Source organism: Neolamprologus brichardi, chromosome 5 (assembly GCF_056152115.1).
Source record: "Neolamprologus brichardi isolate AB-2024 chromosome 5, ASM5615211v1, whole genome shotgun sequence".
NCBI lineage: Eukaryota > Metazoa > Chordata > Actinopteri > Cichliformes > Cichlidae > Neolamprologus > Neolamprologus brichardi.
This window is the reverse complement of record NC_142108.1, coordinates 8,196,812-8,222,500: the sequence shown is the minus strand read 5'-3', so window position 1 is coordinate 8,222,500 and position 25,689 is coordinate 8,196,812. Positions and strand designations below refer to the sequence as shown.

At 41.3% G+C, this 25,689-nt stretch overlaps 1 protein-coding gene across 3 annotated transcripts in view; it reads left to right on the top strand.

Annotated features, from left to right (window-relative positions):
• Window positions 1-25,689, top strand: part of slc25a26 (solute carrier family 25 member 26) — a 60,235-nt gene that overhangs the window by 29,854 nt on the left and 4,692 nt on the right. For 2 of the 3 annotated variants that reach the window (XM_087840598.1, XM_006784608.3), the window contains 4 exons: window positions 8,762-8,806; window positions 15,386-15,455; window positions 18,202-18,266; window positions 23,065-23,138. In XM_087840598.1, the coding sequence (XP_087696724.1) occupies window positions 8,762-8,806; window positions 15,386-15,455; window positions 18,202-18,266; window positions 23,065-23,138 (254 nt within the window). The remainder of the gene's footprint in view (window positions 1-8,761; window positions 8,807-15,385; window positions 15,456-18,201; window positions 18,267-23,064; window positions 23,139-25,689) is intronic. The other variant, XM_035905159.2, reaches the window with a different exon arrangement.

Genomic DNA, 25,689 nt, shown 5'->3' with positions numbered 1-25,689 from the left:
TACAAGTACGACTGGCTTTAGTGAAGTGTAGAAATTTCCATTTTACAAGTTTTACTTTGGGTTTTGATTCGTCAAATCGTAGCCAACTGGTCTGGAACATGTACACGTATCAATCTCATCCCCTGACCTGTATTTAAAACAGGCCCGCTTGAGGTATTTTATGGAAGTAATTGCTGCCTCCTGCTCGCTGTGTGCTCAAAGCTCAGGGCATTGCAACGTGCATCCATATCGCATGTCAGTGATACTTCGATAAAACAGCACTAACTAGCAGCATGCCTGTGGTGAGTGTGTTTGTTTTTTCAGTGTTCTTTTGTTCTTGCAGGCATGCACATACTTGTTTTTAAGCGATCGATTGTTTTCGTATTTTTGTTTTCAGCTGCCCTTGCACGCGGACCTACTTTTTATGTCTGCAGATAGTCCAACAGGTCTGGCTTCTTCCCGCTCAGTGACTTTTTAGCGACTGTGGTTGAGCCCTTGGCACGATAACCTACAGAAGCGTCCAACACCACCTGCCCGTCTGACATGATTAATGACTTTATCGACTTTCAGCATATTAAAATATGATCTGTCTGTTTGTTATCAGTGTGTCACCGCAGTCAGTTCCTCGTCATAGTTTCGTGACACACAGCAGATGGAATGTGGGTGTGTTTCGATGTTTGTGTGAGAAGCGTATGCACGCGCTCATGTGTCTTTGGAAAGTGAATCCGGCTTGCAGCCCTGTTGCATTAGCAGGTAATAAATGTGGACTTAGACTGTGGGCTTTGCTGCGCCTGCGTAACCCGTGTGTGTGTGTAAGAGAGAGAGAGAAAGTGGTCCATAGAGGTCTATAGTCGTTCTTCCCTTCGAATAAGGTTCCTACTGAATGCTTCACCATCTGACTTCCATCTGCTTCTTTTTTAAAAAGGTTCCTCCTCTCCTCCTATTTCTTAATTGGACCATCCAAAGTCAGCTACAGCTCTTAAGTGACTCACTGTTTCTTAAAATGACTATTTAAACATTTGGAAAGACCTTATGTTTGTTTTCACTTGTGCATAAATTGAATTTGACGTAGCATACGTGGTCTCATTTGAAATGGTACATTTGGTAAATTCCAAATCCACAGATTTAGGAGGTTTTGCCAAATGGATTTGGAATGGTCATTGAGTATCGAGTGCTAACTGAGGATATGCTAGACTTCTCTGCCTCATGAATCATTTGCTCTTTGCTCATTTGGTCCACATCTGGTGGCAAGAATTGGGTAGGGGGGAGTTCAAGATTGCACCACGTGTCTCGACTGAGTTACAATGTGAGTATTTATTGTTTGTGTCTGGGATTTCAAAATGTAACTGTAAAAATCTTTGAGAGCATCCTTTACCGTCATTGTGATGATGGCAAACAGTGTCATCAAGACCACCCGGGCTTTTTTACTTTTTCATTTTTTTTTTGTGAGACCATGAATTGTGTGTTTGAACACATTTTAGCAATGTGGCAAACCCGGTGTGTGTGTGTGTGTGTGTGTGTGTGTGTGTGTGTGTGTATAATGTGGTAATAAAAACTGAAGCTGGGTTTCCACAAGGCTCAACCAAGAGTGAATTATCAGCTCTAGTGGAGTGTGAACAATCAAATTTGCACAACTGGTAATATGCTTTTTGGTATCACAGATAATTAAACCAAGCTGTGTGATCCACTTAGGGAAAGATACACCAGATGTTAATTATCCACTTGCCACAGTTAAACACAAGTTGCGTTTAAATCGGTCCAATCCCAGCCTTTATGGATGGAAATGATAGCGTGTGTTCCAGGTCACCACTTTAGCTTGGGCTGGAATACCGTAATAAATGTTCAATTAGAGTAAGGTATGCATTAGGCAATAAATCCTCAGTGGATGTGCTTTTTTTTCTCTCTCATATTGTAACATTCAGACCTTAATCTAACACGCTAACACAGTCTCATAAAAATAATAGCTGGATTTAGTCTGAGATTTTAGTATGTTTGAAATGGCTCCAATACTAGAGAAGTAAACAGCAAACCTTAGTAAATCATGTTTGTGTAATTTTTTAAAATATTTGCCACACAACATTTTGCACTTGGAAACAAAAGCTCCTTCATAAGGCAGCTGAAAAAATACTTTGTTTATGCCTTTCAGTCACGAAACTATGTCTCTTTTAACTCAGTTCAATTCAATTGTATTTATACACCGACAAATCACAACAACAGTTGCCCCATGTTGCTTTATATTGTAAGGTAAAGACCCAACAATAATATGAAGAAAAACCCCAAGAATCAAATGATCCTCCTTGAACAAGGACTTGGTGACCGTAGGAAAGAAAAACTCCCTTTTAACAGGATGAAACCTCCAGTAGAAAAAGGCTCACAGAAGGGAAGCTGCATCCAGTCTTTAGTAAACACAGAGTTTAGCTTTTTTAGGAGAGTTTTATCAGTAAATCTGGCTCTAAAAGCATTTACACATCGGATGCGTATGTGAATATTTCATGCATTAAACACGTTCATACCAAATTTGCAGCATTTTTTTTCTGCTCAAGTTTAATTTTTCACATTTTTTAAAATGCAAATAAACAGATGTGACCAATCAGGCCACTGCATTTGCCAACAAGTGTACATGTAGCTCAAAAAGGCCCGGTACTGAATATACAGATAGTAAAACAATACTGTTAAAACTCAGACACACAGCTAGACGCTGCTCTGGGTCAGTCAGCTTTCTGACATTGTTCCTATGCTTCCTCAGGTGTCCCAACTCTGCTAACGAGAGCTCAAACTGCTCCACTGACATCCTGAAATATGTACCATCGCTTCAACTTCTGTATCAAACAAGAAATACTCTCTGCTGTTGCCTTTTAATGAGAATTGAATGAAACCAGAATCTCGGTTTCTTGTTTAGAAACATTAGGACCAGCTCATCGTGGCTTGATATTGACTTCATGTTTTTCACAGTGAGGTTTTTGGACAAGGTCGCATCTGAAATTTTTTTTAAAACACGCTCTGTGTGGAAATGGCTTGATTGACTAAAATTGTAGGGAAAACCATTTAGCTTTTAAGGCTAACACTGCTAACATGCTACAGCTAGCGTACCTCCAAGTGGAGCTTTTGTAAATTTGTGTTGTGTGTAGAATTTATGAAACTTTGTCAACATAAATAGACTTTAGACAGTTTGATAGACAGATATTTGTTACTAAGTACTATCTTCCAAACAGTTTAAATCAAAGTACATCAAATTCACACACTAATCTCATTGGCTAGTGTATTATGCTAAATGTCAGACGTATTAAGGCAAAGTTTTAGATTTGAGTTTGGCCTCAAGTAAAGTTGATTTTGGAGTGCTAACCCACAGTAGCCCAGTGGTGTGTTTTTAAAGTAGGAAAGCATTCAACGTTGAGGGCTGAGATACTTTTTTTGGAAAGAAATCTTTTGGAAAAAATAAACCATGACTTTCATCGCTTGGTTTGGCCATCTATACATGTGTCTGCTTGTCTCAGTATCCATCTCACTTACTATTTCTCTCCTGCTAAATGCTCATCAGTATGCAGAGGCTGCAGTATGACCTATTAAAAGTCGTTTGTCAAATTGCAGCCAACTGGCCTGCCTGCAATCAGGCTCAATGTGAATATATTTTGACATGTGTTTTTCCTGCCCTCCGCTGAGTGCCTAAGGACCTGTGACAGCCCGGAGCCTCTCTGAATACTAATAACGTTAGGACTAATACAGTTGGCAAGGACACACACACACGTACACACTCAAAAAACACGAGCACTGTCAGCAGAATGACACAGCAGACGCAATCTCCATATTTGCATTATATCGTACCTGACAGTCACAGCAAGTGGCACTGTCACTTTTGATCATTTGCGAAATACATCAGCGAGAAAACAGAACGCTGCTCTTGATACACACACGCGCACACATAAGCAAGAATATGGTTAAGCACGCCAATGTATTCATACAAAAAAACAACAACTAAGGCATGCATATGCAGGATAACGGGTCTGAGTGAGGACCCTGTTTGTTTGTCAGGCGTGGAGTCCTGTCCCTGGAGAATTGCTTGAATGCACAGATGTTTTTGGAGTAGATACTGTTGGGCAGTGCAGCAAGAGCTGGAAATACATCATAAACTGGAAGGTTTATGATGCGTTTTCTGGTTAAAATATTGAAATTATTTGCCTCTGCTCCTTAAGCATGTGTGTCCTTATTTTAATGTCGAGCGATAGTTCATGTTTGTAGACCTCAACAACGTGGTTACTGCACTGGGTGTGTTCGTCTCCATGGTTATGATTTGGTTGTAGCCCGTGCAGCCATAGAAGTCTACTGATTGGCTCAAGCTGGGGTTGAGCTAGTAAAATGTTGGCAAGCAGAGAAAAACCTCAGTCTTTTTCAGTGGACATAAACAATACTAGTTCTCAGCCTTCAGGGAAGTATTTTATCCCACTTTAACAAACAGCTACTCATTTGTGACTTCCATGTCAAATAAAAAACACAAGGAAACAAGATCTCCTCTTTTTAATTAGCTCTTAAATTGAACCTTAATTGATGAGATAATGATGCGATTCTCCTCGCCTGTGTGGCCTGATAATCCTAACTTTCTTTTCCATTTAAAGGAATTCATTAAGTCATGTTTATTAGGATAATCACATGCACACGTTAACTTGGCTTCACAGAGCTGAATAGTAGAGGTGGGAATCACCATACATCCCTCGATACGATATTATCACGATACTTAACGCACGATACGATATTATTGCAATTTTTAAAAATATTTTGCAATATTCAGATTCTGTAAATAAAGGTAAATTTTATCAATATTCATTTTATCTAATAACAAAGTCTCACATTCAGTCTTTCTCTCATTTCAGTTTTATTGTTGACAAACTGAACGGTTTGTATTACAGTCTAGTCCAACTTAACTGAATGCAACCATCTGGTACAATTATAGCTATTCTGAACTATGCAATTTATGAAAACTATGCAGCCCATTCAGCAACTGAAGAATTTGAAGGTAAATTAAAACAAAATATAATTTTACATTAAATAAAAAAGTTTTAAACTTGATTAAAATAAAACATGTTTATTGCTGCCAAAAAAAAAAAGTTAAACACATTTGGACAGTGAAGGAATGTCAGGATTCTTGCTCAGAAAAAGGATCAACATGCTCTGAAGTCATGTTCCAGTCCACAAAAACTTTTTTTGTAACAAAATATCGATTTCTGCTGTCCCTGTATCGATACATTATTAGCAAACAAAATATCACGATACTACACAGTATCGATTTTTTCCCCCACCCCTACTGAATAGCCTATGGTAGCTGAGGCATTATATGAGGCGGTGGGATGAGACAGAGTGAGCAGTTAGCACCGTGGGGGAGTATGGAGTTTATGCAGCTTGGCTGCCTTCATCCTAACCAGCCTTAGAATAACCCTGGATGCCTGCATGGCCTTGTGTTAGTCTAGCATGACATAGCTGAGGTCTAAATGTGCCCTCAACACTTGTGGCGGACGTGTCTGTAACTTAGAATATCAAAACCATGCTCTTTTTGCCCACTGGCAAACACTTTGGTAAAGTGTGCCTTGAAATTTAGCACCTGCAACCCTTTAAAAGCAGCAGTGCACAGAACAGTACTAAACAATCATTTGTTCAATATCGAGAGTTAAGTGTAAGATATTTTCATGAGGGATTAATGGTAAATTTGTTTTTATGCTACTTTTACTGTCCCTCCTTCACCTATAAAAGCCAGTTGGGCTTTTTTTAAAAGTTTTTCCACCAGCACTGCAGAGAGCTAACGGTCCAAAAAAAAAATCTGTAAAAAAAGTACTTCCCAACTTGCACAATGATCCAACTGAATAATAACAGTCATACATTATCCCTGAAGAATAGTCATAGTCATGTTTTCCAGAGGATAGCAGTTGAATATTTTAGGCCCCTCTTTATCTGATTACAGTGTTATTGGTGAAATTGTGACTTATAGAATATGTTAGGTTTCTCTCACCCTTTCTATAACGTGGTGCAGGTTTCAACTCTGTAACCCTTGAAACTGTTTCTGACTGGATGTGCTTGTTAGTGAGGGTTCCGCTCAAGAAAGACGTCCAACTGCGTCTGCATTGATTTATATCGAGGGTCAAAACTCATCATTAAGGGTACAGAGGAGGTCATCAGACTTCATCTTTATACGGGACAGAGTTTAAAACAGTTTGTCCCACTCAGCACTGACTTGAACTTTCACTTAGTTTGTGAGTGACAGGGAGTCAGTCAGGTGTGACATGATGTGCATGTCTGTCTCTTCCCAACAATGGAAAATAAATTTCTCTTCTGGGCTTTTTTTTTCTTTCCCCAAAGTCTTGCTTGTGTTTTTAGTTCTTCTCCATGGTCTAAGAAGCAGAAGGGAAAGCAGAAACACATGTTCAGTCCCCTTTGTTGTTTTCAGCTTCCCATTCTGTCTCTACCTATCTTCAAAATTTATTCCTTCTTTGATCTCCTTCTGACACTACAGCAACCTCAGGTTAAAGCATTACAGTAGAAGTGCAGAACCTCACATTAGTGCTGTAGAAACAACTCTATAGCCGTTAGCTCATATGTCCTCCAGCCTGCGTTCTTGATTTTGTAACTCAAGCAGACATTTTTCTAAATGTCACATGGAGTCAGGTTGGTACGTCTTCCCAGTTCCTCGGTTTAATGAGAAATTACTCATCGATTTTAATCAGACCTCATGTGGTTTTTCAGATGTTTCATCTTTGCCGGGCAACGCGCTCAAAAAAACGAGCACTCCTCTCCAGCTCAGTGTGCCAGGAGTGTCAAAGCGAGCCATAAATCACCGGTGGATCATTCTTTCCAGATCCTCTGCTGAAGCCATCTGTCTTTGTCTCGCTTGCTCTCTCTGTCTTTGCACTCACTGCAACCAAGGTTTTTTATTTTATTTTTTGGATGAAATTTTGCAAATTAAGTTTTTGATAATTAATGCTTTTTTCAGTTTGTAAACAGAAGTTAGTGTCGCTTTATCAGTGCTGCATCTATCTGTGCCTTATTTAAGGTGACGTTACAGTAGTTTTGCACAAGAATTCTAGTATAAAATATAAATATAAAACCTGTCAGGATGTGTTTACTTAACTCTCAGTTTACTTTGACTCATATCAGTACAATATGTTCCCCTTGCACTCAGCAGCAGTACCCATTACCCCTCCAACCTCCCCGTTCTCCTTTACTCCCTCTTTCTCTCTCTGTCCGTCTCTTTTCCCAGCCTGGAATAGCAGAACTCATCAGGGTGGTAATAAAACACAGGTGCACTTTTATAACACTCCACTTTCTGGGGGCTGGATACCAGGTTTCCAATATGTCCCAAAAACTTTTTTTTTTTTTAGATAATCTTAGAGGAGTGAGAGAATTTGCTTCTGTCTGCACAGATAGACCAGATGGGTGAAGATTTCTGTCCTTGCACATGCCAGGCCCATTTATCAAGAAAAAGTCAAACGCCGCCTGCAGTATTTTCAGCTTTAATGCTTGTGTAGTAACTGCACTAACGCAGAATTGCATAAGGGTCTAGGTGAGTTCAGGTGTAGCTGCAGTGCCTGTGTGGGTGGGACAGTGTTATGGGGATTACTTACATTTGTACTCAACTGCTGGTAAAATGTTTGTATCAGTAACAGCTCTAACCTGTCATGGATGTCTGGTTTTATTCAGTAGGTGTTTCTTTAAGTTTGAATCTGTACCCCTCCCACCTCCACCCTCCACCCTCTCCCCCTTCGTAATACTATCTCATGTTTTTTATTTGTCATACTTGCATTTGGTCTTTTATCAGCTCATCTCAGAAACTCAATTTCTTCCACTTAGTTGAATTTGCACTCAATTTGACAGCTTTATGTCTTTACTTTGTTTTGTTTTGTTTTTTTTGTTTTTTTTCCAAAAGGTTTTAATGAAACTCTGGCCTCTATGAAGATCTTTTAAAGTCTTATATTAAACTCTTAAAAAGCAGATGCCCTTTAATTGAATCTACTTCAGAATGAGTGTTTATATGAGGTCAGTGCATTTGGACTAAGCTCATTAGGTGGCGTAAACACACTTGGTGCATTGTCTTTGTGCTTTGGCTGACTCAGTTTTTGCCAATGTGCTAACGTGGTCTGATGGAACATGTTGGAGGGGGCGGTTGGGATGGATGAACGATCCTGTTGTATGTGTGATCAAAGCCCGATGACACAACTCACTGTCACTTTATTTATTTCTTCCTTTGCTTTTGTTTTTTCCTGTCTTGCCTGTCTTCGTCCACTGCAGGATGACAGGATATGTGCGCGTGTGTGTTTTCTCTATTTGTTTGCTCAGTACACAAATGGAGAAAGTATACTCGTTCCTATGTCCGTGTGTGTGAGAGAAAGCGAGAATGTGTGTGTGGTCTGACTGCGTGTCATTTGCACCTCGCCTTGGCACTGCCATCGATTTCTTTCCACTGTAACTTCCTGCCTGAGCCAATTTAGTCTTTCCAGCAGCAACACACACACTCCCACCATCCCCTCATCCCTCTATTCCTCTCTCCAACTTTGCTCCATCTATACATCCATCCATCCGTCTGTCAGGACTGCCAGACCACAGCCCGTCTCATTCATTAATCATCAGCACTGAGAAGGAACAAGGGAGCAGTCAGACGAGTTAGAGGAAATAGAGAAAGGTGGCAGGAATGACAAGTGTAAGAGATTAGAGGTTAAAGATGAAACCTGAACCTCCAGAAAATGAAAAACTAATGCTGACATAATGACGATGATTAACACTCTGCCTTCTTTCTTTTTTTCAGATCCCATTCTCTCTGGTTCAGTTTCCGCTTTGGGAATATTTAAAGGTATGCATCTATCTCTTATTTTATTCCCTTTTGCATCTTTATTGCTAATCTATTTTATCAGAGTAGCATCGTTTCCAGTGAAAATTATGTCGAGGAGAAATCCACTGTACAGTCAAAACTCTGACACATTTACAGCACGCTCACCCTCTGCATTCTCCTGTATCATTGTGGCAGGCCAAAATGGGACTTTGCACCCCGGTTTAATGGCTTGTCACGACTGTAATCAAACCAGCCTTTCGATTTATCGCGAGCTCTGAGAATAGCCGTGTTGCTCTTCCTCTAGCTTTTTCTTGCTTCCTCTCATCCTTAATGTCTCTTTCTGCCCCGTGTCTCTGCTCTCCCCTCGCGTTTCACAGCGTGGCCCCGAACACATAAAAAGCCATTTCTCTCTGAAAAGATGGCGTTTTGTTGGAGTGACATCATGTCTCAAGGGCGCGAGAGGCGGCCAGTCAAACATTCCATCAATGTTGGGAGCTAACGGCCGAGCGAAGGCGAACAATACGCCGCACAGCTGTGTGTGTGTGTATGCGTTTCTGTGTGTCTGTGCATTTGCGGGAGTTAGATTTTGTCGTTCACAAGTGTCTCTTTGTCCCTCAGTCAAAGGCCTCCTCTCTCCAGGCCATCTGGACACATCCGTTGGTGGAGAAATGAACTGCTGGAATCTGGACCGCTCCTCTCCTCTCGAGCCGTTTTTGAGTTCTAATGGCAGACTAGCCAAGAAAACAGATGAAAATAAAAACCCAAAAAACAATTGCTTACAGGCAAGCAAGTTTTTACTGCTGTTTCTTCAGTGACCACAGGGATGTTCAAGAGGATTTCTCCAACAAAAATAATGTGATATAATTTTAAAAAATGCTAAACCGAAGGAATTTGAGACAGTGCATGTGTGTGGCATGGTTTCCCATCTGCTTCACGGCATAGTAATGTGCTGCGTTATGGCTTTTTTTTTTCCTTTTTAATTTCACACGGAGGCAGCACAGCTGTCAGAGAGAAGAGGGGGAAAAAAGAGAGCCAAATGAAGAAAACCCACGACCCAGTGCTGTTGTCTCGTCGTAAAATGGCCAAGCATCTAAATATCTGCATATCACAGAGGCAGAATTTTGCAGACAGAAGTAGTCAGGGAGTAAATCATGAGGGAATCGGTCACTACACTGAGATTTAAAGCTTCTCTGTGCCAGGTTTCAATATCCATGTGAATAATTCTCACGGTTCTTTCACACATTAATTTCACAATATTTTGGTTTTCACGCTGTTGTTTTCTCAACAGCATCTGCAGAATAAAGTGCAGAGTTTGCTCCATCTGTTCTGACCTCAAAAATAACATTAGCAAAACAGGAGGGTGTAACACTTTTAGGTTATGATTGAACACCAACTTAGACCCACAAAAAATCCAGGGAATGTGGAGTCAAAAGCATGATGGAAGCTCAAAACGAGCCAGTGAGATATAGCACTGTGTAAAAAAAAAAAAAAAAATAAAAAAAAAAAAAAAAAAAAATCTGGAGTCATTTCTCCTCCTTACTAATATTTTGCTTCCAAGGAGCTACACTTTCTTCTGTTCTTTAAAGTGTCTTGAGCAATAGTTCTCCATTCCTTGAGTTTCAAGGGATGAACCAGTGTTGTCTACATATAACAGATAACCTGTTAGATTCTTTAATTTTTTAAGCAATGTTCCCTCTAATTTTTCACGTGTCTGAGTGAACACACAAACTCCCTGAGCGATCCCTTGGATAGCTGTGAGCAACATTAGACGTGTGCACTGTGGTCACGCCAGCATCGAATCCATCCAAGTTACATGGTTTATTAAAATAATCAAATTACAGCATTTATGTTAGACTACTTTTAATTAACTGCTTTAGCTCACTTACAATGAAAATTTTAAAAAAGAATCTTGTTCATGACCTGTGTCGTATGTTAACACTACTGGAACTAAAAATAACTTGAACTCCAATTTATAAACACTTATAAACTTTTTTTTTTCTTTTTTTTCAAATAAAGCTCTGACTTGTATTATGAGTCTGTGGTCTGGGAGAGAGTTTGTAACTCTCTGTCTGCAAAATACAGTATATAATGACCAATGTTGGGTAATTAATTTAATAGTTCTTCAAAAAAGTAACTGAGTTATGCAAACAAAGTTTTTTGCAGCTGTTTACCTAAAAATGCAGCCAAGGCATTTTTTAAATAAACATTTCAAACTATTTACAGAACAATCAGCTGTTCTGCATCAAATCTGATGCCACACAAATTATTTGTGCCACTCCAAAAAATATTTCTGTCCACTATGAGATAAAGGAGAACAACAGCCTGATACCTGCAGGCCTGACAACAGGAGATGTATCACTCCTGTAACACCTGTAACATTCAGTAGTTGCCTCATTGTTCTGACACACACAACAAAACTATTGACTACACTACACACTAACTACACAAGATTTGCGCTAAACGTTGCAAATCTCTCACATCTCAAACCACCGCCATCACTCCTAAAACTTCCCCCCTTCCTAAACAACTAAATGCCATGTTGCCATATCATTTTTTTCATTGGTCGACATGATACATTTTTCGACCAATAGGAAAGGGTGGGATTTTTTTTTTGGTTTTGTTTTTGCTCACAGGCGGAGAGTGTTTTGAACGTTTTCCTTATAAAACTGTAAATATAAACAATGATAGTATTCAGGAAGAAACCAAACATTGCTTATATTTGTTTATCGTAACTCTGGTTTTACGTGGCCGATCAACACAATTTAAAAACTGGTATAAAGTCCACACTTTTTCCTTCAATTGTTCCGTCTGTCCTGCTCACATCTCCAATGGTTGCACACGTTGTCATTAACGTGGCTTCACTCCATATCAGCCACGCCGCTTTGCTAGCTGAAACACCGGTGTCGGCACATAAGGACGCTGTCATAGCCTGTCGACGACATTGATTAGCTGCATATATACAAATGTGAATCGCATTATTGGCTGGACTTTGGGATAAGGTGGCATCGCTCTAATCCCATAGCAACCAGTCACTTACTGACTAACACTGCAAAACAGAATTGTTAAAGTTTTAATTTTAATTGCAATTCAGGTTAGATTTTTTTTTTGTGCGCAACGCAGATTTTCTGTGCGCAGAGACCGTGCCAGCAGTGCGCAGGTTAGAGGGAACATTGGTTTTAAGGCTGTAAAACCCCTCACTACACACTTTAGACACTTTTCTCAGAAAGGCATGAACATTTTCACACTTTTCTCTCTTGTTTAAACGCTTTCAATGTTCAAACCTTCGTAGAAAAATAAGTCCAGTATTATAGAATGAAACCAAAGGCACACGCAGTTGCCTTAGTGTGCAAAACGTTTCGTCGACATTGTTGTGTTTGTTGGGGAGACAACTTACAAACATACAATGCAGCACTTCAGAGACACAGTGCTAGCGATCGACAATTTATGTAAATTTGACAAGCTGAAACATTCTGTACTGTAAAGGAGACACGGCACGAGATTGACAGTGATTGACAACGGTCTACAGCCAATCAGGAAACGGAACACAATGCGCTGTAAGAAAAAATAAATCACGCAAAATTGCACCCAAAAAAAGTTATAGCGAGGGACCACTGTACAACAAAACAAAATGAACAAGACAAAAACTGTGGTATTTTGTAAATATAATAATAAACGCAAATTCACTGTGTAATTTTATTAGCAGCGTCCTTCTGAAATGCGCCAACAACATTGAGAGTAACATCCTCTTCTCTGCCCCTTAATGCTGTCCAGTCGCTATGGTAATGCGTAAACATTTCTTTCAAAATAAGACACACAACTACAACACGGAAAAGACCCAGGGAAGCCGACTTAATGCTAAAAACCCTGAAAACCATAAATTTCACACCCGAGCCTCAACTGGTACCCGGTACCAAACGAGTCACGGACCGGCCCGGGGGTTGGTGACGGAACAAAATGCGTATAACATCCAAAAAAAGCTTTAAATGTCCTTCAGCCTTGATAAACTATTCCTGAAGGCTACTTAAGGAAATTAGAGGAAAGCTGTGTTGAAAATTAAAGGTGGTCATATTGACTTTCAAGCTTGCTACACTATATACTGTGTTTCCACTTCTGTTTTGCACGTTTTAACCCCTGCACCTATTTACCATTTTCCTAATAAGATATATTGTTTGTTTGTTTTTTTAAAGAGGGATGGCTCAAGACTTTTGCACAGCACTGCATCTTTACTAAAGGCAGTTTCCCAGGACAGAAATTCTAACATACACGTGATATACACAGACCCACCGCCCTCTTTCCTGTGGGAAGGCAACCAGGTGCAAAGGCTGATCCTGACACAAGGGTTCAGAGGTCAAAAAGTTTGTTTTCCCAGGTTTACTCCTTATTATTTATTCATGAAACGGGCAGTAAGGGAGGGGGAGAGTTGGAATAGGAGAGAAACAGAGGAATCCCCCAGCGTGAGGCCTTTGATGTGGAAAACAAAATCTCCTTTTTAATCTGCCCTCTAATGAAATACACATGACATATCCTGAGCTCAATCACGGTCTCTGCCTTTGCTTCTTCCTTCTATCTTTCTCTTTGTGTTTACTTGTTTGTGTATGCACACACACACAGTCTTTGTGCACACGTGTGCAAGAAAAAGAGTAGAATGAGTTAACATGAAACAGATTCAACTTGTGAAGGAGTGAATAGACAAAGAAAATATTAGTAATCACTCCATGCTGTTGCTCAATTGCTCTCACTGAGAAGTAATCATTACTTGCAGCACCAGAGGCAGCCCAGCTGTCCACATGTATTTTATATGCAGGCTAACCTTGCAGAGTTGGGCTCCTCGCCCCATTGCCAAAACTGGTAAGGGCAGAAAAAGAGACATCCTCCCTTCCCATCCTGACTTTAATCTTAAAACAGAAACATCAGGTGGTTTCACTCAGTAGCCACTCTTAACTGTGAGAGTTTTTATACACAGTAAGTACTTGAAAATACACTTGTCTATATAATATAAACAATATATTCTATTGATACAATTCTGGGCTGTTTGTCGGTGTAGTTCAGTCTGTAAAATTGCAACGCTAAAATAATTTTCAAATTTTTTTAGGATATTTCAGGGGAAGAATAAATACAGCTCCAATCACAAAAAAATCTAGTTTAATTACATAAACCGTCCTTGCATGCAAAAGTTTCCTCAGTGCTGAGTAAACATAAAGTTAAAGATTCAACATTTCTTTGGTATTTGCAAATACTACAACAAAAAAAGAAAAGTTTAGGGACTGTCATGGTCAGTTTTTTTTAACATCTGCTTTAGAAAAAAAACCTACTGAGGCTTTTTTTGGCTGGTGAGTCACTCAGTTCTTTTGGGGGGATTTTCATCCATTCTTACTGTATGAGATATTTGTGGGTTTTTATTTAATTTAATTCAATGTTTTTAATGTTTATGTTGGATATTGTGAAGTTCATGCAAGCTTTTGTGTTTAGTATCATATAGCGTTGCTAAGGCTGTTGTTGGTTATGAGTTAGCCACACCTTAATAACAAGCTAATTAAGGTGTTGTTTTTTTATTTTGTTTTGTTTTGTTTTTGTGGGGTATTTTGCATTTGTTTCACATTCACTGTATGTGGAGACGTAACAGTCACCAAAATTTGTATCCTTGACCGACTTTGAAATTTGAAAAAGAACCGCAGGCTAGTACCTTGGACAGTTTTACCAACAACATCAACATTTTGCATACCAATATTGAACAGAACATTTATATAAAGAAAGCTTTAATGAGTATATTGGCCACAAAATAAATAAATTATAAAGTCATTCGTCTGAGATGAACACCTCTAGAGATTTAAAGCTATTTAGCAAATATAGTGTTCTAGCAGGCTAATGTGTAGTATGTTAGCTTAAACATTTGCTAATTAGCGCTAAATGCTAAGTACAGCTTGAGGCTGTAACCTGTAGCACCTTTAACATTACTTAGTATTTAGTGCTAATTAGAGGATTTAGAATACTCCCCACTATGTGTTAGTATGTTAGTAATACCTTTATAAGCGGTTTCTATTATAAATAAAAAAAATTAGAAATGCAAAGACAATAGTGAAACACTTCTAACCATCTTTTCATTAAGAATAAATCTGCTACTGTGATGTTCCATGAAATATGTAAAGAAGCATTTAAGTAAGAGTTTACTGACACAGCTGCTTGGCCAGTACATTGATTTTGAGCTCCTGGTGTAAAACTACTAAAGAGTCAGTATATCCTAATATAATTTAATAATTATACTGAATATCTGAGTATGAGATGACCTGTTGTACTAAGTATATTCTCTTGCCTCCCTCTTATCCCACACCACTTCTTGGGAAACAAGTAGCATGACATCACTGGGGAGAAAAGGCAACACAAAAATAGCAGGACAGCTCATTTCCCAGCTGTGGGCTCTAAACCCCAGACCAGACCAAGGTTCACAATATGTTTTCAATGTGTCTGATAGCCCCACTAACTGCAGTCTTCTCTCTCTCTCTTTTCTCTTTGTTTCTCTTCCTCTTCCCCCATTTTCTTTCTCTTTCATCATCCTCCTCTATCTACAACCCTCTCTCTTGACATTTCTTCTCTTTCTCCCAGACTCTGTGGTCGTCGAGGCAAGGTCACACGCTCTACTCTTGGCAGTCAGCAGTGTGTGGAGCTGTTGCAGGTGCAGGGGATTATATGCTGTGCTGGGAAAGAGGCAGAGAGGGAGGAGGGGAGGGAAAGGGGTTGGGATGGATGGATGGACGGACAGATGGATGTTAGATAGGATAGGTGAATAGATGGGCAGAAGGGCAGCACAAGTTTACCCAAAACCACATTATTGCAAGGTTTCTCAAGTGTGAGCTCTGCAGACAAATCCCATTCTCTCCTCCACCCGGGATTTGCTAAAGACGACTAAGGAGAAAATGAGAAAATTAATTCCAGTATTTTTCTTACACACAGATGGCATTAAACTGGCAGTCATCTGTGCATTGATCCTGGATTGTTTCCACAACAGAAAAGTCACATTATCACAGTTGTCGGCTCATTCAGCCAGTGACTATTATTCCACTGCAGACTTTATGGTTCTGTCTTGATCTGGGTGAGTGGGATATACAGACAACCAGAGGAAAGGACGGGAAGCATGAGATGGAGCCGTTTCTGGCCACGCGCCCCTGCAGCGCTGTGACATCCTGGGCACTGGAGCCTAAGCTGCTTTAAGAAAGGGAGAGAGAGATTAGACAGTTTATTAGAACAAAATTCACAATGAGAATATTTTTTTTAATAAATGAGGTACTGATGCACCTTCTTTATCCCAGATCTGGAAAATTCTTTTGTTTTGTTTTTTTACAAAGATTTTACAAAATTTAACGAAACAAAACATTTTCAGGATGTTATACATTTTACTGCATGTTGTTTTTGTACTAGTTGTAATTAAATGTAGGGTTTCAATTCAATTGGAGAATAAATGGAACTGTGAAACACGACAGGCTTATACTAAATAGAGTTTGTAAAACTGATACTCAGTTATCATTTTAAAGAGTTTTGTTTGTTTATTTATTATTTATATTTATTATAGTGACTTTCCGTACTTGGAGTTTCAGTGTAACCAGAGAGAGAAATCTCGACCCGGGGCCATATAGCGGCAGCGCTGTCCTTCATGGAAGAAAATCTGCAGCACCATCTGTCTTTCCACCCAGTCTTGCATTTTTTGTGATAAAAAAATCAAAACCTGAATGTAAAGACATATTTCAGCAAAAGAACAATTCTGTAGTCCAGTCTGTGGAGCATTTATTGGACTTTTACAGCTTTCAGTCCATAACTCTTAAAATGCTACAGCATGCCAGACAGGACAGGAAGATGGTGGTTAGGTGATCTGGGGGGGGGGGTGATGCTGAGATTGAAGTGTGGCTGATTTAGAGAAAACACACAACACAGCACTCTGAGGAATTAGGACGTGGCCTTTAGCCATCCCCCATCTGGGCTGTGGTCTCAGTGAAAGGAAGATTGTAGATAGAGATGCTTCAAGAGAAATAAGTGTGACAGTGGGTGTCATTTTAAAGAGGAAACCCCGTTTGGATTTATTGAAGGATTTCTGCACGAGCTGGCTTGAACCTCTCGTGCACCTAGTAATTGTGAATGATGTCAAATTGCTGCACCTAATTCCTTGTTTCGTTAGTTCCTCATGAAATAATACAAAATCAGTGGCTCAAGACTGCGCTGTTCACTATATGCAAATAGTATTTGAGTATTTAAGCAGTCAGGCGGCCTGGTCATTGGTTTGACAATATGTATTTGTAGAGAGAACAATGTGGGGTGAAGGGGGGGCAGGGGGGCAGGGTGCTGTGGGTCCAGGGTAGGAGTCAAGTTCACGTCCCTACGTGACCAAGCTGCTGTCCAAGAGGGATCCTCAAGTTTCAGTCACTTCCCCTAACATTGCGCTTCACACTCACTCTCTCTCACTCATACATAAGCTGCTTGACGCTGGAAATGCTCACACAGGCGTGTTTAATCATCCCAGAAATCTCTATGAGTATCCTGCGCTGATTTATGGCAGCTTTCAGCCTGTGTAGACACCATCATATCACTCACCTTCATCACCTTCACGTCCCCCACTTACCAAGTGTAGATTATTTAATTGAGCGCTAGACATGTGATATTATTTATTGGGATAATCGTAGTAAAGCATGCCACAGTAAGACAGCTGTGCTGTTTTATTCTTGAACTTATCCCCCTCCCACAGCAGAGAACAAAAGCCATCTATTATAATTAGCTATTAACTATAAACCCTAACGCGGTTTTCCTGCAGCTCCACCTCACTTACAGTCACATTGCTCCTCAGTGGCCCATATAGATATGTTTACCAAGAACAGTTGCTATGTTTGTGTCAGGGCGACACACACGTAACACACACTTTCTCAGTTATACACACTCTTCTGCTCACTGGAGACTGCTCTGGATTTTGCTGCCTATCCAGCTTCCAACTTGGAGTGTTGGGAGGGAATTTGGGGTGGAACTTCTCTATAAAGCTCACAGGAGGGAGTGTGTGTTTTAGGGGGTCTGCGTGGCTTTTTTTGCATGCATGTGCATATAATCAGGTGTGTGTGTGTGTTTATAGCTCAGGGGAAGACGTAGGCTGGACGAAGCTGTAGAAAAGGGGGAGCTGGGAATAGAAGCGCGTCTCTGGTTTTTGTGGTCTAATAACAGGGGAAGGTCTGAGACTTGGAATATTATGATTTTATGAACTTAATGGAGTTGAGGGCCAATAGTTCTTGTGTTTATTGCTGAATTAATACATTACTGTAACTGTGGTTAAGTAATTGGTCTCTTTTATGGGTTTATTTGTAATATTTAAAGTCTGTTCTGAGAGCATAGAGTAAGGGCCTCTTATGTTTGCACTTTGCTGAGCACGTTTGTGTGTCTTTCTGCAGGTGCAGTAGCCGCGTTTGTTACCGCTCCTCTTGACGTGGCAAAGACCAGGATCATGCTCGCAAAGGTATACACACTTTAAACACGGCCACACAGCACAACGCCTCCTCTGGCAGCGAATTCTTAAACACTGCTGTCAGGTGATGCCTCGCAGGCGGGGAGCTGAGCGACCCCCGCAGTGGTCGTGAGCACGTTTTGACAGTGTCAGCATGCAGGACCGGAGCAGGCCGAGGTAGCGCCGGGACATTGGTGACACCTATGTGCACATATATCACCTCACCTGGAATATGGACCATTTCGGGAAGACGCTGTTTGTGCGAATGGTTAGTGTTAAGAGTGTGGATATGTTACTACTTCAGGAGAATTTCCATCCCAAGGCTGCTTGTCACTGAGAGGTGAAGCAGAGGCCCATTGTCCCTCCGGTTAATTCCCCCCCCCCCCCCCCCCCCCCGATCCTCGTGTTCTGCGAATCCTCCTTTTCCTCCCTCTCCTAGCCACCTTTTTTCTCTTCTGGCTCGCTCTAACTGTATGTCTGGCTTCCCTCACTTTGTCCTGTGTGTGTGTGTGTGTGTGTGTGTGTGTGTGTGTGTGTGTGTGTGTGTGTGTGTGTGTATAAAGGGTAGTGAGTTCAGAGTAACCTCAATCGGCCCCCCACAGACACACACACACACACGTGCACACTTACACTGTCCTTGGAGAAGACACAGTGTTCCATTCCCACCCCGTCCTAACTAATGAGACACTGGAATTAACATAAGACTCCGACAGTCTTGATCTCTGGTGAGAAGCCGTTGGCTGTAGATGGAACACTGTGTTACAGAAGCTTCCTGTAAACATTATCTGAAACACAGCTGCTGTAAGTTAACCACCAGCAGAGGACTTGGCCTGCATCGAGTTTCAGTTATAACTTTATAAGGCCAAGTCTTTGATTCACTAAAGGCGCCACAGGTGAGCTTAGAAAAGGAGAGTGAAACGAGAATGTGCTGCTATACCGTTTAAAGCGCTTCTACTTCCTGTTTAAAGTCTGTCCACATCCACTTTACTACAAGGAGGATTAAATACACGTGTGCATCTCAGACTTTCATTTTTTGTAACTTAACTCAAAAAATGTAAGCTTTCGTATATGCTATATTCATGACATGTAAAGTGAAATAACTTTGAGCCTTTTTTGTTTTAAATTTTAGGATGATGGCTTGCAGTTCATGACAATCAGAAACGCAATATCTCAGAAATGAGTGATTATTAATCTCCAGCTCTCTTATACAGTGTGTCTTTTGTCTTTCTCCTCTCACGCTCAACTGGTTGTGGTGGATGGCCGCCCCTCCCTGAAGCTGCTTCTGCTGGAGGGTTTCTTCCTGTTCAAAGGGAGTTTTTCCTTCCCACTGTCGCCCAGTGCTTGCTCACAGGGGCTAATCTGATCCTTAGGGTTTTTTCTGTATTATTTTAGAGTCCTTACCTTACAATATAAAGCACCTGGAGGTAACTGTTGTTGTAATTTGGTGCTGTAGAATTAATATTAAATTGAAGTGAAAAGTCTGCATGAATCGCTGGACTTCAAACACCTTGGATTCTGTGCCTCTGCATGCTTCCTCCAGACTCCAGGACCTTTGTTTTTCAGTAAAGTGAAAATGTGCTTTGATCTGAAAATAAGACTTTGGGCCGCTGAGCAGCAGTGGTTGTTGTAGCTTGTGCTGGTTCCTGCCACACTTTCCCCTTCCAGTCCACTTGCTTTTTATTCTTCAGCACAGCACTCTGCTAACATCCTACACATGGAGGGTGTCAGTGATCATTATCATCATCTGGACAACGGTTAGGTCAGCAGGCTTTCCCATCGTGGCGTGCACTAAACTGCCTTTGAGTATAAATACTGTTGAATTGTAATTTAGTCAAACTTTAAATGAAAAATTCTAATAATTTGAGATACTAGATTCTCAATTTTCATGAACATCAATCGCTAAGCTAAGCTGCAGATTTTTTTCTCCAGTAACCTCAAATCATTATGTTTAGGAGTTAGGAGAAAGTGATAATAATGTCTATTTATGATTAACAGTTTAAAGCTGTGATATTGAGTTTATATTCACCAACCTGGAAACAACAAATCTTTGGCATTTTTTTTAAATTACTGGACAACAACCCCAGAAAAACATCATATTTAATGTAATGTAATGTATTTCCTATCAGCCAAATTAGCAACCAGTGGTCCTGGCAGTTCTTAAAGTGGTGCTGAAAATGAAATTGTAAACTATTTTTTGTGAAAATTATAAATTATTTCCTGTGACATCAGAATTTATACTGTCCCGATCAAAAGTTCAAGACCACTTGAAAAACTGCAAAAAGCTATATTTTGCATGGTGGCTTCCAAGTAGAGCTTCAACATGCAACAAGAAGAAATGGGAGTGAGTAAACCTTTTTTTTTTTTTTAACATGCAGTTTATTGAAAACAACACTTAAACTGAAACAGGCTGTTTTACAGCTGATCACAAGTTTAGGACCACATGCATTTAAAAGGCCAAATCTGTGCAAAAATGTAGATTCATTGTCATTTTCTGTCAGGTAGTCACACTGTCATGACGTTCTGATGGCAAAGGCAAAACAACGTTCCCTTTTTGAACGTGGTTGGGTTGAACTGCATAAGCAAGGTCTCTCGCAGCGCGCCATGACTGCTGAGGTGGGACACAGGAAGACAGTTATTTGGAATTTCTTAAATGATCCTGGGGGTTATGGAACGAAGAAGTCAAGTGGAAGACCCAAAAATTTTTTACCAGCACTGAGCCAGAGGATCCAATTGGCTGTCCATCAAGACACCGGACGATCCTCGAGCCAAATTAAGGCCGGTACTGCAGCCCCATAACCATTAGACGGCATCTGAAACTGAAGGGCTTCAAAAACAAATCTCCTTGAATGCCACAGAGCTGACTTTTGGACTTTGCAAGAGAGCACCAAACATGGAACAATAAAAGGTGGAAGAAAGTTTTATTCTCTGATGAGAAAAAATGTAACCTTGATGGTTTCCAATGTTACTGACATGACAAGCAGATCCCACCTGAGATGTTTTCTATGCGCCACAGTGGAGGGGGCGCCATAATGGTCTGGGGTGTTTTTTCCTTCAGTGAAACAACGGAGCTTCAGGAGGTGCAGGGGCGTCAAACGGCCGCTGGCTATGTCCAGATGTTATAGAGAGCATCCCTTATGACTAAGGGCGGGTTTGGTCCTAAACTTTTGATCAGCTGTAAAACAACCTGTTCCAGTTTAAGCGTTGTTTTCAAAAAATGTTTTGTCTCACTCCCATTTTTTCTTGTTGCATGTTGAAGCTCTACTTGGAACCTTGTTAAGATCCAACTATGCAACATATGATTTTTTTGGCCATTTTTCAAGTAATCTTAAACTCGCATTTTTAGGGGCTCAGGTTTGGTGTCGCTCGGTTGGCTCCTTTAGCGTGTGGGTGACAAGTCCAGGCAGGAGCGTTGAAGAAAGACAGACAGAGCAGGGCTCGTGTTGACTGTGGACGCTTGAGATCCGGGCTATGGGGGGAAACTGGGTGTTGGAACTTGTCACATCAGTTTTCTTCCCATAGGACACAGAATGAAAGACTGGCGTTGTACAGTATGCAGCCTAGCGCAACCGAGACCTAGGCGGGCCGACGTCCAGGGCACAGCTGGAGGAGCAAAGCCCCTCCAGGACAGGACTGCCTGCAGCAGTGGCAGCGTGCCTGTTGTACCACAGAGCTGCCTCATACCTCCTATGCTGCTACCGCACAACACTGGTCTTCTTAGAGTTGGAGATTTCTGCCTGTTCATCACAGTGCTGCCATCAGTGTCATGTTTGCTAATATCCACTGAAACCAACTGTGGCAAAGACAGGAGTCAACACTTTATAGAGCAGCCGTTACTGTTCAGACTTTTCACAGGAAGCATAGTGGATGCCAGAAAACCCAGAAAAACACATCAAGAAGCACTTTTAAATCTTATATTTGGACAACAAAAAAACACGAATCGTGAGAAGAAACTCATAAACTGAGATGCATAAAGATATTTTTGTATGTCAGCATAAGTTAGACAAGTACTGTGTGTGTGTGTGTGTGTTTTGGACACCCTGTTCCTCCATTCCCTCGTTCCACCATTCCACAGCAGTAAAGGAAAAGAAAACTTGTCAAGCCAGAAGAGGAGGGGGCGGGGGTGGATTCATTTCTCAGCCACCTGTCTCCAACAGAAACACAAGAAATAGGGGTGTTTTTCCCATTTCCGTGAAGAAAAGAAGCATGAATCCTACTCTAGATTTACAGCGGATGCTGCAGACTGTTTCCTACATGTTCAACAAGCTGCAGCATGGATCGCTGTGCGCACACCAACACACAAACTCCTCAAGCCTGTGCTCAGCTTCCTCCTGCTTATTCGAATCTCACAACTGCCTCTTCCATTTTTATCTTCCTTCCTTTTAAACTGAAGCCACCCACCATCACTTAACCCAATGTGGCCTTATCGTGCCGCTCTCATACCCCTGTGACGCTCCACGCTGATGGATTCAAAACTCTCTGGCCAGCTAATCCGTTTAGTATAAATAAAACGACCGGACTGGCAGGAGGAGAGGGAGACAAGGAGAACTTGTTGAGTGTGTTTTTTTGGGTGGGCAGCTGGTTGGGTGTGTTTCTGAGCGGGTGCTGGAGGTGACACCTGCGCTGACACAGCTGTCCATGAGCAGAAAGAGGGGGGAAGGGGAGGCTGGAGGAAGCTGGGCTAAGAAAGACTAAACAGGGTGTCTGTCTGAGGAGCAGGAAGCACAGGAGACAATTTATCAGTCATCGCACCTCTATTTGTGCTCTCCAGGTCCCTCTTTCTGTCTCACTCCCTCTCTCTCCCTCTCTGCAGGCCGGCTCAACCACAGCGAGCGGCAACATCCCACTGGTGCTCTACGATGTGTGGAGGAGTAGGGGCATTGCAGGGTGAGTGTGTGTTCGTGTGTGTGTGTGTGTACACACGATTTTGGTGAAACATTCAAAGACCCTTGTGATTGTTTAAAACCAAACAGCCTCTTTACACAAACCATTTTATCCCAGGCCACTTTAGAAAGCTCGTATTTTACATGATTTGATTTAACCCGGGTCCCGATCCCTCGCGTAATCAAGTTTGATAGAGCGGTTCCTCCAGGGAGCGTGAATTTACAGCCACGGCTGAAAAATGAGATGTATAAAAGCTTTTCCTGACGACTTGCTGCAGCGCCTTATTGATTAAGGTGTTACGAGGGGCCAAGTGAAAGGGTTTATTTAAGTGTTTTGATGTGTTTATGATGCGTACTGGACAAAAGGCCAGGTCTAATGGGGTCCACAGAGGGCCGCCAGCACTAAAACAAACCCTCAGTCCCGGTGAGTAATAGGCCTGCTTGTGTACAGGCTGCCATCGTTTAATCGGGATGCACCCCGACGTAATGCTCGCAGCAGATTTGGTTTGGGGCTGGGCCAAACGCTAGTAGGATGTTGCTCTCCACCCTCCCTGACTCGCGAACACACGCACACACAGGCAAATTTTGTGTTTGTTTTTAGCGGACACAGTCCTGGAATCCAATCAGAGCCAAGGGTGATTCCCTAAAAACCTCTTTCAAACATTGGTTACAGTCTGGGCATCATTTTTAATAAAGATCACGTCTGAGACTTCATTAAATCTCAGTGAGCTGATAGTTGGCGGGCCCCCGTGGAAAAACCCTAACTACAAGTCCCACTGTCCCTGCTGCAGCACAGGAGAACTGTTTAAAGCCTCCAACTCTGCAGCACATGGAAATCTTTTTTTTGTCTCCCTCTTCTTCTCCTTCTACTCATTGTATCATCATCCTGGGCTTAGCTGTGTCTCAGCTGCACCCAGAGAACAAGGACCATAAGCTTAAAATGACAAACACTCTTTTTTTTCTCCTTCATGATGCGATGTAACCAGAGAAGGTGAAGAAAGAGAACAAAGAGAGTAGCTAAGAGACACATTAAATGCAGAAACAAAGGAGAGTGTTTAAAAAGTTTTTTTTTAAGTACAAAGGGAGAAGTGGGGGGGTCTGTTTTACCACAGGGCCAAAGGCCCGGTGGTTGCACTGGTGCATGCCTGATACAGATTGCTGAGGCTTTAAAGCTGTAATTATGGTAATAGGCCCAATTGCTGTGTAGTGAAGCTCTAAAGTGCTTCCATGTGTGTGCCATGCCCCAGAGAGCCCGGGTTAGGAGAGAGCAGTGCAGCTCACTGGCCTACCCCACTAACCTGCAGGATAACCAAACACGGCTATGAGTCATGTCAAAATAAACACTAATGGGCAACGTGTCCTCGAGGCTCTCTGATTGGCTCCTTGTGCAAACCAGAATAGAAGAAAAGCAAATAAGTAACACGCTCTCACCTCACACACAGAAACCTGTGGTAAAGTGCAATTGTGCTTTACTGTTATTGGTCCTGCAACACAGCATGAGCGGAGTCATGCTGTGTTGCAGGAAACAGTAAAGCTGTGCTGCAAAGACACAATGATGAGCAGCTGTCCGCCCATCATTTAAGCCTGTCCCTGTTTTTGTCTCGTAAATATCTCGAGGACTCCAGAACATTCTTGCTTTAGATAGGATTTCTGGGAAAAGGTGTCTGTCTTATTCTTTTGGAGTCAAACTTTTCTTAGGCACTGCGCTGAGGAAACACAGAAGTGATTAAATAGCATTTTACAGACTGTTGTTTCCTTCTGCAACAAGTGGGGAGAAACCATGTTTACTAGAATGCCATGTTAATTCAGCCTGTAGCACAGGTGTTGACTACAGAGGGAGTTATTTCCAAGGATTTATCAAATACATGTAGCGCTCTGTCTTCCAGAATTCCTCAGCCACGTCTCAAACTTGTTAGCTCTCACGAGAACTGAACACTATGAAAGAAAATGTCACTTATTCTTTTCTTTTTTTATATAGTTTTGGACTAAAACATAGCCGTGCAGCACAGAAAGTGCTTGTTAGAGGCTCAGTGGTTTGTGCTATCTGTTCAGATGAAAAATGTCCACCTTCACTGCAGTTATAGTTATATAACAGATAAAGATAACACAGAGGAAACAGGGTGACTACAGATGAGTAATTTGTTTTCCAGACACTGATTATTTAGTGATTTTTAAGGGAAAGTGTGCTCGAGTCTGTTTTTGTCTCTGCAGCTATCGTCCACTTTTCTACACCCACTCCCTGCTAGAAGGACATAAAAAAGATTGATCTTCCTCAGATTTGTTGAAGACCCAAACACGTTAGAGTCGGTCCTCTTTCCTCTTAAATTTATCCTTTCAAAGAGTTTCCGAGTACAGCTATTTTTTTTCTTGGAATGCATTCTGTCTGCCAGAAATTTGCTTTCAGATACATTTGAAGATTTCTCCCTCGCTCTCTTCTTAAGCAGCACCGGCATATTTCTTCACCGCAACCAAAACATTTTGCGTGAGCTCACGGCGGTTCCTCCATACTGTCCTGCCGAGCTTTGAAACTATATTTAGCCCGGTTCCTCGGGAGA